General features: G+C 42.8%; 1 protein-coding gene across 2 annotated transcripts in view; it reads left to right on the top strand.

Annotated features, from left to right (window-relative positions):
• Positions 1-13,060, top strand: part of LOC137358561 (transmembrane protein 106C-like) — a 66,145-nt gene that overhangs the window by 42,718 nt on the left and 10,367 nt on the right. The window contains exon 7 of one of the 2 annotated variants that reach the window (XM_068024548.1): positions 6,467-9,306. The exons of the other annotated variant lie outside the window; for it this stretch is intronic. Coding sequence (XP_067880649.1) covers positions 6,467-6,584 — 118 coding nt within the window. The 3' untranslated portion in view covers positions 6,585-9,306. Of the gene's footprint in view, positions 1-6,466; positions 9,307-13,060 lie in introns of those variants that run through there. 2 annotated transcript variants of the gene reach the window in all.

Below are 13,060 nucleotides of genomic sequence, written 5' to 3'. Positions count from 1 at the left end.
CTAAATGTAGGGAGGGTATTCCAGAGCTTGGGACCTAGGCAACTGAAGGTGTGGCTGCCAATGGTGGAGCGATTAAAATCAGGGATGCTTAGAGGTCAGAATTAAAGGAGTATGATGTAAATTACAGCCTTGTATTTCTAGACTTTTTTTAAATGTATTGCTTCATGTATCCCATATTCTGTACCCAAACTCCATTCAATATCTGAATAGTCTAAATTGTCATTATTGAAGCATTAACATTGCTCAATTCTTTCCCTAAATCCCTGCAAAAAAGCTAATCAAATGTTTGACCTGGCAGTCTGCAATAAACTCTTGCCAGTAAGTTTCCTGGATGTTTCTCTACATCTGGAGAGATTTGCTGTCCTGTCTTTCTTGTAACTTTTGTTTCTCTATAATGCAAGGGTGGAGGAGTAACATCTATTACTAATAGTTTATACCCATGTTGTAACCCACTTGTGCCTGCCTTTTTTTTTTCCTCTTGCATGCAATGTTTCCATTATACCTCTGGTCACACATGTGTGGGACACTTTTCTCTCCTTCTGGGATTTCACTTTTTTCCCCTTTTGCCTAGCAAAAACTGTAGTGCTCTGTTCATACCTCTCCACCTTTTTTAGTTCTTGAGGTTCAGAACTGCAGTCTGCCACTTCATCAAACTCTGATTTGCATTTGTAAGATGAGCATTGTATGAGTGAAGCTGGCAAAGAGTGTGCACACGATACAAACTTTAACAACTGAAGAAATAAATTATGGGAATCTTTTGAATTCAGATTCACATTCAGAGGTCTGGACAAATGAAATGTAAATCCTAGAATTTTTCCAACTTTTGGTTCAGTGAAAACTAGTATAAATATTTCTTTGTATATAGTGAGCATATTCCATACCTGGTTTCTAAAGTGAGTCATGGGTTATATACCTTTTTTTTTGTGATGTCATTCTACTAAGTGTGCACAACATACAAATTTTACCAGCTTCACTATATAATGCTTACTCTCATGTATCTGAATCAGTTTATTTAATCATTCCAGGGATGTGGGTGTCAGGGGGTGATAAGTTTTTTTTGAACCACGACAGTCTGCATACAGAAGGTACACTCTCAATGACACAGCAACAAATGAATGAACAGCTGATATCTTTCCAAGTCAGTGTGGCGAGTTGGAGGTGGTGGCCTTCCCATGGGCTGGCTGCCCTGTTCTAAGTGGTAGGGGTGGTGGTTTTGGGAAGTACTGCTGAAACATCTGGCGAGTTGAAGTTAATCTTGTATGTGGTGTACACTGCTGCTGTGTGCTGGTGGTAGCCAGTGTGCCAATCAAACAGGCTGTTTTTGTTCTGGATGGTGTCAAGCTTCTGGAGTGTCAGAGTTGCATTCATCCAGGCAAGTGGAGAGTATGCCATCACCTATCTGACTTGTGCCTTTGTAGTTACTTGCCACAGAATACCCAGCCTCTGACCTACTCTTGTAGCCACAGTATTTGTGGCTGGTGCTGTTCTGGTCAAAGGTAGGTCACCCCCAGGATTTTATTTTTGGTGGGAGGAGGGAAGGGAAAGAAAATGGAGTTCAAGAATGGTCTCCCCCAGGCGAGAGATTAATCTGTGGCAATGCTATTGAATGTTCAGGAGGGGGATGGTTAGATTCTTGCTTGGAAGTAATTTTTGCCTGGCACTTGTGCAAATGTTGCTGACCACTTAGCCTAATCATGGATTTTGTCCAGGTCTTGCTGCAGTGGAGCTGGACTCCTTCAGTTCCATTTTTAAACTCTGATGCTGAACGCTGCAATCGGTGACCATCCCCACCTGACCTGTTGGAGAAAAGGTCATTTGAAGCAGCTGGAGATTGCTGGGCCTAGGATGCTAACCTGAGTAACTCCTGCAGTGATGTCCTGGGGCTGAGATGATTGACCTCCAATGACCACAACCCTCTTCCTTTGTGCTAAGTATGATTCCAGCCACTAGGATTTTTCCATCCCAATCCCCACTGACTTTTTTTTTTTGCTTTTTACTAGGGCTCCTTATTGGAGCCATGCTCATCGAATGCTGCTTTGATGTCTAGGACAATCACTTTCCTCAGCTCACCTCCCTGTAGTTTTTTAAATTTTTTTTGTGTGGGGGAGGTTGTAATTTAGTTTGGAGGGCAGAACCCAAACTGAGCATTGGTAAGTGTTGCTTTATTGCACTGTTGATGACTCCTTCCATGAGGTTGCTGATTGAGTGTAGACTGGTGGGATGGTAACTGGCCAGATTTGATTTCTTTTTTTCTTGAGATGTGACTGTTGCTGGCTAGGCTAACATTTATTGCCCTTGAGAAGGTGATGAGCTGCCTTCTTGAACTGCTACAGTCATTTTTTTGGATGTAGGTACACTAACAGTACTGTTAAGGAGTTCTACGATATTGACCCAATGACAGTGAAGGTACTGCAATATATTTCCAAGTCCAGATGATGTGTGGCTTGGAGGGGAAAATTGCAGGCAGTGGTGCTCCCATGCATCTGATGCCCTTGTCCTTTTAGGTGGTAGCGGTCACAGGTTTGGAAGGTGCTGTCAGAGGAGCTTTGTGTTGCTGCGGTGCATCTTGTAGATGGCCACTGTGTTGGAGAGTGGCACCCCATCCACATTCATTCAAGCAGGCTGCTTTGAAAACCATTAGAAAAGGTACAGCACAGAAAGAGGCCATTCAGCCCAGGCTGAAAAAACTAGCCGCCCAATCTAATCCCCCTTTCCAGCACCTGGTCCATAGCCTTGCCGGTTGCAGCACTTCAGGTGCAGGTCTGAGTACCTTTTTTTTTTTAATAAATGAGTTGAGGGTTTCTGCCTTCACCACCAACCGGGGCAGTGAATTCCAGGCATGCACCCCCCTCCTTGGTGAAAAAGCTTTTCCTCCATGTCTCCTCTAATCCTTCTACCAATCACCTTAAATCTGTGCCCTGTAATTTCCCTCCGCTAGGGAAAACGGGTCCTTCCTGTCGACTCTATCTAGGCTCCTCATAATTTTGTACACCTCAATTAAGTCACCCCTCCACCTCTTCTTTTCTAAGGAAAACAACCCTAGCCTATCCAATCTTTTTTTTTTTGATAGCTGCAATTTTTCAAGCCCTGGAAACATTCTTGTAAATCTCCTCTACAGGAAGGACATAAAATTGCTCTGGAGTGTAATGTGGTAACCAGAACTGAGCAATACTCCAGCTGTGGCCTAACCAGCATCTTGTACAGTTCCAGCATCAAATCCCTGCTTTTTGTGTTCTATCCATTGACCAATAAAGGAAAACATTCTATAGTCTTTCAAGACTTTATCTACTTGTCCTGCCACTTTCAGGGACCTGTGAACATGCACCCCAAGGTCTTGCTTCCTCTACCCCTCAATCTTCCTGTTTATTATTCCCTCGCTTTATTTGCCCTCCCCAAATGCATAACCTCACACTTCTCTGGGTTGAATTCCATTTGCCAGTTTTCCAACCCACTCAACCAAACAATTGATAATTCTGGAGTCTACAGCTATCCTCTTCACTATAAACTACATGGCCAATTTTTGTCGTCTGCAAATTCCCTAATCATTCCTCCACATTTAAGTCCAAACCATTAATATACCACAAACAGCAAGGGACCCAACACTGAGCCCTGTGGAACACCACTGGAAACAGCTTTTCATTCACAAAAACATCTGTCAACCATTACCCTTTGTTTCCTGTCACTGAGACCATCTTTGATCCAACTCTCCACATTCCCCTGTATCCCATGGGCTTTTACTTTTCTGACCAGTCTGCCATGTGGGACCTTGTCAAATGCCTTACTAAAATCCATGTAGACAACTACGTTCATCAATCCTCCTTGTTACTTCCTCAAAAAAAGTTAGTAAGACACAACTGTCCCTTAAAGCCATGCTGATTATCCCTGACCTAATCAGTGCCTTTCGAAGTAACAGTTTATCCTATCTCTCAGAATTGATTCTAATAACTTGCCCACCACTGCAGTCAGACTGACCGGTCTACAATTATTTTGTCTATCCCTCGCATCCTTTGTTTTAAAACAATGGTGCAACATTTGCAGACTTCCAATTCTCTGGTACCTCACCTGTATCTAGTGAGGATTTGAAGATGATCCTCAGAGCATCTATTTCTCCCTGCTTCCTTTAACAGCCTGGGATACAATCCATCTGGATGGTGTTGAGCTTCTTGAGTGTTGGAGCTGCATCTATTCAGGCAAGTGGAGAGTATTCCATCATACTCCTGACTTGTGCTTTGTAGATGATAGGCAACCTGAGTAACTCCTGCAGTGATGTTTTGGGACAGCGATGATTGACCTCCAACAGCCACAACCATCTTTTTTTGTGCTAGGTATGATTCCAACCAATGGAAAGTTTCCCCCTGATTCCCATTGACTCCAGTTTTGCTATGACTTCTTGACTCCATACTCTGTCAAATGCTGCCTTGACGTCAAGGGCAGTAGCTCTCTGGTGCTGAGGGGTCCTGGCAGAACCCAAACTGAGTATCAGTGAGCAGGTTATTGCTGAACAGGTGCTGCTTGATAGCACTGTCGATGACCCTTTCCATTACTTTGATCGGGAGTAGACTGATAAAGCAGTAATTGCCAGGTTGGATTTGTCTGTCTTTCTGTAGACAGGACATGAAGAGATGAGAATGGTGGGGATGTGGTAAGGGATATGGGATTAATGTAGGATTAGTATAAATGGGTGGTTGTTGGTCAGCACAGACGCGGTGGGCTGAAGGGCCTGTTTCAGTGCTGTATCTCTCTGACTCTGACATACCTGGGCAATTTTCCACATTGCCAGGTAGATCCCAGTTGACAGGGCTGGATTTGCCATAGCCATTTCCAGTACCTAGGTCAATGCCAGGTCTGTCCAGTTTCATTCATTTTTTTTTCTTAGACTTCGTAGCAGTTTGGTACAACTGAGTGACCTGCTAGGGCATTTAAGAGTCAACCATATTGCTGTGGGTCTGGAGTCGCATGTAGGGCAGACCAGGTAAGGGCAGCAGACTTTCCTTCCCAAAGGAAACCAGATGGGTTTTTTTTTTTTCAACAATGGTTTCATAGTCAACATTAGACTAACTGTTCCAGATTTATTAATTTAATTTGAATTTTGCCATCCGCTGTGGTGGGATTTGAACCCACTTGCTTGTCCTGCTTTTAATGGACAGAACATACCCAGGCAATTTTCCACATTATCTAGTAGATGCCAGTGTTGCAGTTGTACTGGGATAGGTTGGCTAGGACGTGGCAGTTCTCGAATGCAAGTCTTCAGCATTAAAGCCAGGTTGTTGTCAGGGCCCAGAGCCTTTGCTGTACCCAGCACACTAAATGGTTTCTTAACACGTGGAGTGGATTGAATTGCCTAAAGACTGGCATCTGTGGTCAAGACCTCCAAAGAGGAAGAGCTGGATCATCCACTTCGTGCTTCAGGCTGAAGGTCATTGCAAATGCTTCATTCTAGTCTTTTGCACGCCTGCGTTGGGCTGTGCTATCTTTGAGGGTGGGATTATTCACCGAGCCGCCACCTCTCTTAATTGCTTAGTTGTCCTCCGCCATTTATGACTGGACTGCAGAGTTTTGATCTGTTCTATTGATTGTGTGATCACTTAGCTCTGTCTATAGTGTGCTGCTTCTGCTATTTAGTATGCATGTACTCCTGTAGTTTCACTAAGGTTGGCACTTTTTTTTTGTGTCTCATGCTGCTCCAGGCATGTTCTAACAAAAAAGCCATTGAATGTTTGATGTGACTGAGAAGGTTGATGAAGGGAATGCAATGCATATTGTCCATATGGGTTTTAAGAAATCCTTAAAGTACCACAAAAGCTGGTCAACAAAATTTGACTCATGGGATAAGAGGGTCAGTGTCAGCTTGGATAAAAACAAATGTACTTGAGGGCAAAAGTGAGTTGTGGTAAATAGTTATTTTTCAGACTGGAGGATGGGTACTTGCAGGACTACAAGGACAGAGTCTGGGAATGGGAGTGATTAGATTGCTCTACAGAGAGCTGGCATGGACTTGATGGGCCAAATGGTGGCCGCCTATCGACCTTGATCTGAAATGTTAACTTGCTCTTCACAGACGCTGTCTGACTTTTTTGCTACCTGAGCATTTTCAACGTTTTTTTTTATTTTGATTCCCTGGCTTGATGGTAATGGTAGAGTGAGGGATATGCCAGGCCATGAGGTTACAGATTGTAGTTGAATACAGTTCTGCTGCTGATGGCCCACTGCACCTCCATGGATAGCCAGTTTTTGAGCTGCTTGATCTGTTCTGAATCTATCCCATTTTTAACATGGTGGTAGTGTCACGCAACATGGACAGTATCCTCAGTGTGAAAATGTGACTGTCTCCACAAGGGCTCTGGTCACTCCTGCACTTATCAGCACTTGCAATATGTGACTCTACTCCTTTTTTTAGTGTGTGACCAAGTCAATTCATGACTTGATCAGCAGTTTTGAATTGCCTCTTTTCTCTTTTTTTTTTCAGGACCACGGTGAAAAGCTCCTATTTGGGACATCCATCACAGAACTCTCTGGAAGCATACCGCTATCTGGATTGTGGGTCCAATTCTACAGCATACAGGAGACCTCCTTTGAATCACTGAGACCTCAGCAGTCTTGGAGGATGATGGTTCAAAGCAACTTGTAATTTTAGTTTCATTTAATACTGGACTTCTCCAGTTTTTGGGTGGAAAATGACTGCAACTCATCAATTTGAGGGGTCATCTATCTCTGTACCCTTGTCTTCAGGTATGGTGACCATGTCCAACATCTTTAACTTGTCCTTTTTATCAAAAAGGTCCAAGAATGTGGCTTTTCAACCTCTCCTGAGTACCCACTTTTTCCATCTCATTTTCTCCCTAGGTAAATGTCCATTTCAAAATCATCGGTCAGTCATGTAGTACACCTGCCAAGCTTCCATGCATAAAGCTCTGTTATTTAATGAGGCTGTTAAAACACAACCAAGCACAAATTAAAACTACCAGAAGCTGCACCAGACCTGGGTTTTTTTTTTCCCCCACCACCAACACCACCCACCCTGCCTCCCATAAAAGCCCTGAATTTTACTTCCCTCTTTGCATTTGCTGCAACTTGGTTGCTTCTCCCTCCTGGATTTATAGACCATTTGGATGTCTATCCCTAAAATGTAGCCTTTTATTTTGAAAACTCAATTCAAAACAGTAGGGCTACTTATTTGAATTGGCTGCAATTTAGGGCTACAGACATGAATAACTTTTATGCACAAGTTATTGCAATGATGGGTGATTTTTTTTATATAAACACCAGTAAATACTTTGAAGCTTTCACATTTGAATTGTAAATTGTTAGAGTACACAAAGAACTGAGGATTGCAAGCCAAATAGTTTTAAAAAAGAACCTAACCAGATATTGTGCAACATAACTTAAAACAACCACAAGAGATGAGCTTCATATGAATCCTTCCTGACTGAGCATATTTTTCAAGTTGCATAGTGTTGAGCTTTCATTCCTACCATAAACAATTATTTCAAACCTCTGCAGCTAGTTTTATGGATTAACTTGTTGCATGGCTGAAAAACACTAAATTTTTTGATGTAGCCTGATGCAAGGTTTTTTTGATCATTTCAAGCTTTTTAAAATGGAATTCTTTTGGTTTGGAAGTCTTCTCCCTAGCTTTGGGTAGCTGCTGTTGCTGTGGCTATTGACTCTTCAAAGCTTTACCAATTGTATGTTTAAATGGCCACACACTTTGGATGCAGAAAGTAAGCCCCAAGACTGTTTCAGCTATCTTCAGATTACTAAAATATAAGGGAGCTGGTCTTCAAACTAGCTTTATTGGAAACTGGTAACGAGCTGTCCTTTTGTTTTATATTTTGTAAATCTCCATTGCTTGGCTTGCCAATTGCAGCAGACTGAAGGTGACTTGCATGAATGTTTAGTTTTCCTCTGGGGCAGACTAGACTGATACAAAGGGAAGACTGGAGGTATATTTGTTTTTATTCTTGTGATGGAAAAGAAGTCTGTATAACTGGGAAAGAATGGATTTTATTTTGTGTAATTTATTCCAAGATGTTTTTGTACTGTAAGGGTGGTGTGTAGGATAAAGCACATTTATACTAGTGGAACAAAAAGCAGACACTGGCAACTTGTGGTGAATCAACTAAACTTGAAATTTAATCTCCTTTGACTTGCTGCCAAATCTTAATACTGTTGGGTCTGGTAGTAACCATAGTTGGGTAGTGCCCTTTTTTAATATTGGATTGGTGGTCTAAAATGTGTAAAACACTACCTTCCATTAGAGTACTATGGTGCTCACATCTGCCCAATCCTTAACTAGTTCCCACCTTGATGTCTAACATAATGTAGTGGAAGCATGACGATTGGGGGTTCCAGTCCATCAATGTTTTTTAAAAAAACAAAAACAGTGGCTGACTTTTTTTTACTTTTTTTTTTAAGGAAGTGGGGGGTGTGGGGGAAGAATGGAATGTAAAATCTCTAGCTTAGTGACTTTCCTCTAACACTCCCCTCACTGCTTTTCTTTCTCTCTTTCTCCCTCCTTCTCCCCCACACCCCCACCAGGTGAACTGGAATTCATACTTTTCTGCTCCAATTTGCAATTGTTTTTTTTTAAATTTAGCTGAGTATGTCAGTGCCTCCACTTGTTTACCAACAAGGCAGTGTAATACTGTTATAAGCCAGCATTGTAACAGCAGAAGATTTATTTGTTCCAATGCACTTTGAGCTATCTGTTCCAGCACTCTAAGCAAACTGTCAAATGAGCTTTACATTGGTAAATTTCACCAGCCATTGGAGGCTGATAAAGGGGTTCTGATCCTCTGCCACACTCTAATCCAAAGCAATGGGCTGATTTTTTTTTTCTCTGTATCCATGGCTTCATGCACATCGTTAATCTAATGTTGCAATAGAAAGTTCTCCTGAAATGTGTATAGGTGGCAGTTTGTGAACAATTGGCAGTATTCACTAGGCTTTTTCTGATTTTTATTGGAGTCTCATTAAAAGAAAAAAAAACTGTGTAAGCAACCCTTGGTTTGTCCTAATTCTTAATGCCCCACCAATGGAAGAATGCTGGAACTTCTGAGGGAGCTTTGGCCAATCCTATCACCAGGTTTCCTGTTTCAGTGGCTGCTTTTTCATTCTACTTACAGAAAGACTGTTTTATCCTCAATCATTTATTGTACTACATTGTATTTTTCTTCAAAGGGGAAGAAAAGAAATGGAGGGGCCTGACCAGGCTGGAATGTCTTAGCACTCTGAACTGATATGCATTGTTTAAATGTAATGCTGTCGGTTAACTAGCACTTTTTCAAATAAATGTTGATTAGAGGACTAGTGTACTGGCTTATAATTTTCAGGGGTAATGTGAACAGCTGCTCTGGCCGCCTTTTGAATGCTTCTTGCTAATGTACCAATGCAATTGCTAGAATGCTGATCTAGTGCCATGCCTTGGCCATGTAATCTTTTCTAATGAGCATTAAAGTAACCATCTGGAAATTTTGCGCAAAGATTCATTTCATAGCTGGACTGCTTAATGGTTGCTGTATAGTTATCGCATTATTTTCATGTCTGCAAGCACTAAAATTCTCTCATCTCCAGTCTATACACACACCAAGACGAATGGTGTAAGTCGACATCCTTGAATGGGGCCTTGCTACTCTAGTCGATGGATAAAACTCCTTTCTTCAAGAGAAAGTTTAATTTAACTTTTCCATCCTTTATCTGCTGCTGGACAAGTAACTTTTTGGTTCTGTGGAATCGTGACTGATGTCATGTATAAAATGTGAATGAAGCCACATTGGGCAGGATTTGATTTTGGGTTGGGACCCTGAAAGCTGTGTGGAATGGGGGTTCTGACACCACATGCCATCGGGAGCAGTCACTGATGTTGGTTTTCTGTGAATTGGCCAGTGGACATGCTTGCTGTCCAATCCAAGCTGGAGGGCCAGTAGGACACAGCTCCAACACAGGAGCTGTAGCCTGCCATTGCCTCAAAATGGTGGTGCCCCTCCCATTTTTTGTTATAAAATGGTGACACATGTTTTTGGGGGTGGGTGGGGTAGTGGTTGCTGCAGGCTGACTCGTGAAATTACGTGCCTGCCTCCATATCTGGGTGACAATCCTGCCCATGGACTTGCTTTCATGTCTAGTAAAGCCTTGGACTCTTGCATGTGCCCATTTTATTCACCACTCCACAGCACTTTCTTTCCCTCCCCACAGTTGCATTTCCTGTTTGTTGTTCTTTTTAAATTCATTCTTCAATCCTCTTGCAGTGTTTTTCCCCAACCTCCTTGTGGCACCGGTGGCTGCAGACTATTGTAGTTTTAATTCTATTCTCTAGAATTCCCATTCTTGACCCCTCATTGCATGGTGAATTATTAAGATGCAAAATGCCTCATGTTGGGCATAACTTCTACTAATTTTGAATAACTTGAAGATAGACAAGTCTCCCGGGCCTGACGGGGTATATCCAAGGATGTTATGGGAAGCAAGGGATGAAATTGCAGAGCCGCTGGCAATGATCTTTTCATCTTCTCTGCTGACGGGGGTGGTACCAGGTGATTGGAGGGTGGCAAATGTTGTGCCCCTGTTCAAGAAAGGGAATAGGAACAACCCTGGGAATTACAGGCCAGTTAGTCTTACTTCAGTGGTAGGCAAGTTGATGGAAAAGGTGCTGAGGGATAGGATTTCTGAGCATCTGGAAAGACACTGCTTGATTCGGGACAGTCAGCACGGTTTTGTGAGGGGTAGGTCTTGCCTCACAAGCCTGATTGAATTCTTTGAGCAGGTGACCAAGCAAGTGGATGAGGGTAAACCAGTGGATGTGGTGTACATGGATTTTAGTAAGGCATTTGATAAGGTCCCCCATGGTAGACTTATGGAGAAAGTCAGGAGGCATGGGATAGTGGGGAATGTGGCCAGTTGGATTAAGAATTGGCTAACTGATAGAAGGCAGAGAGTGGTCTTAGATGGTAAATACTCAGCCTGGAGCCCAGTTACCAGTGGCGTGCCGCAGGGATCAGTTCTGGGTCCTCTCCTGTTTGTGATTTTTATTAACGACTTGGATGAGGAAGTCGAAGGGTGGGTCAGTAAATTTGCAGATGATACAAAGGTTGGTGGAGTTGTGGATACCGAGGAGGGCTATTGTCGTCTGCAAAGGGACTTGGATAGGTTGCAGTGCTGGGCTGAAAAGTGGCAGATGGAGTTTAACCCTGAAAAGTGTGAGGTCGTCCATTTTGGAAGGACAAACATGAATGCAAAATACTGGGTTAACGGTAGGGTTCTTGGGCATGTGGAGGAGCAGAGAGACCTTGGGGTCTATGTGCATAGATCATTGAAAGTTGCAACTCAAGTGGATAGGGCTGTGAAGAAGGCATATGGGGTGTTAGCGTTCATTAGCAGAGGGATTGAATTTAAGAGCCGTGAGGTGATGATGCAGCTGTACAGGACCTTGGTAAGGCCTCATTTGGAGTACTGTGTGCAGTTCTGGTTGCCTCATTTTAGGAAGGATGTGGAAGCCTTGGAGAGGGTGCAGAGGAGATTTACCAGGATGTTGCCTGGAATGGAGAATAAGTCTTACGAGGAAAGGCTGAACATTCTAGGCCTCTTCTCATTAGAAAGGAGAAGGATGAGGGGTGACATGATAGAGGTTTATAAGATGATCAGGGGAATAGATAGGGTAGACAGTCAGAAACTTTTTCCCCGGGTGGAGCAAAGCGTTACAAGGGGTCATAAATTTAAGGTGAAGGGTGGGAGATATAAGGGGGATGTCAGGGGAAGGTTCTTTACCCAGAGAGTGGTCGAGGCATGGAATGCCTTGCCCGGGGAAGTTGTTGAGTCAGAAACTTTAGGGACTTTCAAAAGGCTTTTGGATAGGTATATGGATAAAGGAGAATGATGGGGTATAGATTAAATTGTCCTTGACAGAGGGCAAAGGATCGGCACAACATTGTGGGCCGAAGGGCCTGTTCTGTGCTGTATGTTCTATGTTCTATAAAACCTGCTGAAAGCCTTCAGACACTGCGCAAAATGCAATAGCTAGTCTTTATTCTGAGCAGGCAAGATGGGCACTGTTGCCTAACTAGCAAACATTTTTCTTGCCTTAATACATCAACCCTTGTTTTAGAGAACAGTTGGAGTATTTTGTATTGTGAACAAAAGTTGATAAACCAACAAGCAAGCAGGCAGCTACTCTGCCCAGAATCTATAGCTGGCTTTTCTGACTGTTACTGAGGCATTGCTATCCCAGATGATTCTGTTGCTCAACAAAAGGTTACACCAGCCCCTCTCTGGAGGGACAAAGGCAGCCAAGTATGAAGTCTCTTTCAGCTGGATCCTCTTGAGCACAAAATCCTAAATGTTTGGCTGTCAACAACTGTATGTTACTAGGGTGAGCCTGGATGCCTTTTTTCTTTTTTCTAACTGCTTTCCCCCCCTTTGCCCGGAGAGCCAATTTTAAGCAGAACAAGGCTGAGAGTGGCCACGCAACAAGATCTTTGATGAAACCAGTTGGTTTTTTTTAACCTTGAACTCTTATGCATGCAATGAGGCAAAGGATTGGCACTCAAGGGCAAACTAGTCTCTGTCTTGGCTCTGGTATCACAATGAGCAACTCTGTATCTGAGCTTGCTGGGGCATTTATTCCCATCAGACCACAAGTGCTTCAAATACATGACCCTTGCTTTTGATGGGATTCAAGTGACCACAGCAGTACCTGATGAGTGTCTTGAAAATTAAAATAAAGCCATGTTCCTGCCTAGTAAGTGGAGATTGCAGGGACCATAGAAGGCATAGCTATAAAAACCACCCTTCCCAGCCAACCCTTTTTTTTTCTTTCAGACTTTGCTTATCTCTAATTTTTCAGAGCTTGATGACTCTACTCAAGGACTAGAGGGGCAATTTGGACTAGGCCTTGTATACAGATGAGTGAAGGTTAGCTGATTAATGATTTGTACTTTTAGGTTTCTCGTTATGCAAACTGCAGTTTGGACTTGTTTTTTGGTGTGATCCAGCTTAATTGAGGCCATATGAAGTACATCTCAACTATGTCAAGATGTACATGCCATGGTGCAAGCTATTGTGGTGT

This window comes from Heterodontus francisci, chromosome X, assembly GCF_036365525.1.
Source record: "Heterodontus francisci isolate sHetFra1 chromosome X, sHetFra1.hap1, whole genome shotgun sequence".
Classification (NCBI taxonomy): Eukaryota; Metazoa; Chordata; class Chondrichthyes; order Heterodontiformes; family Heterodontidae; genus Heterodontus; species Heterodontus francisci.
This window is presented reverse-complemented; position numbering and strand designations above follow the sequence as displayed.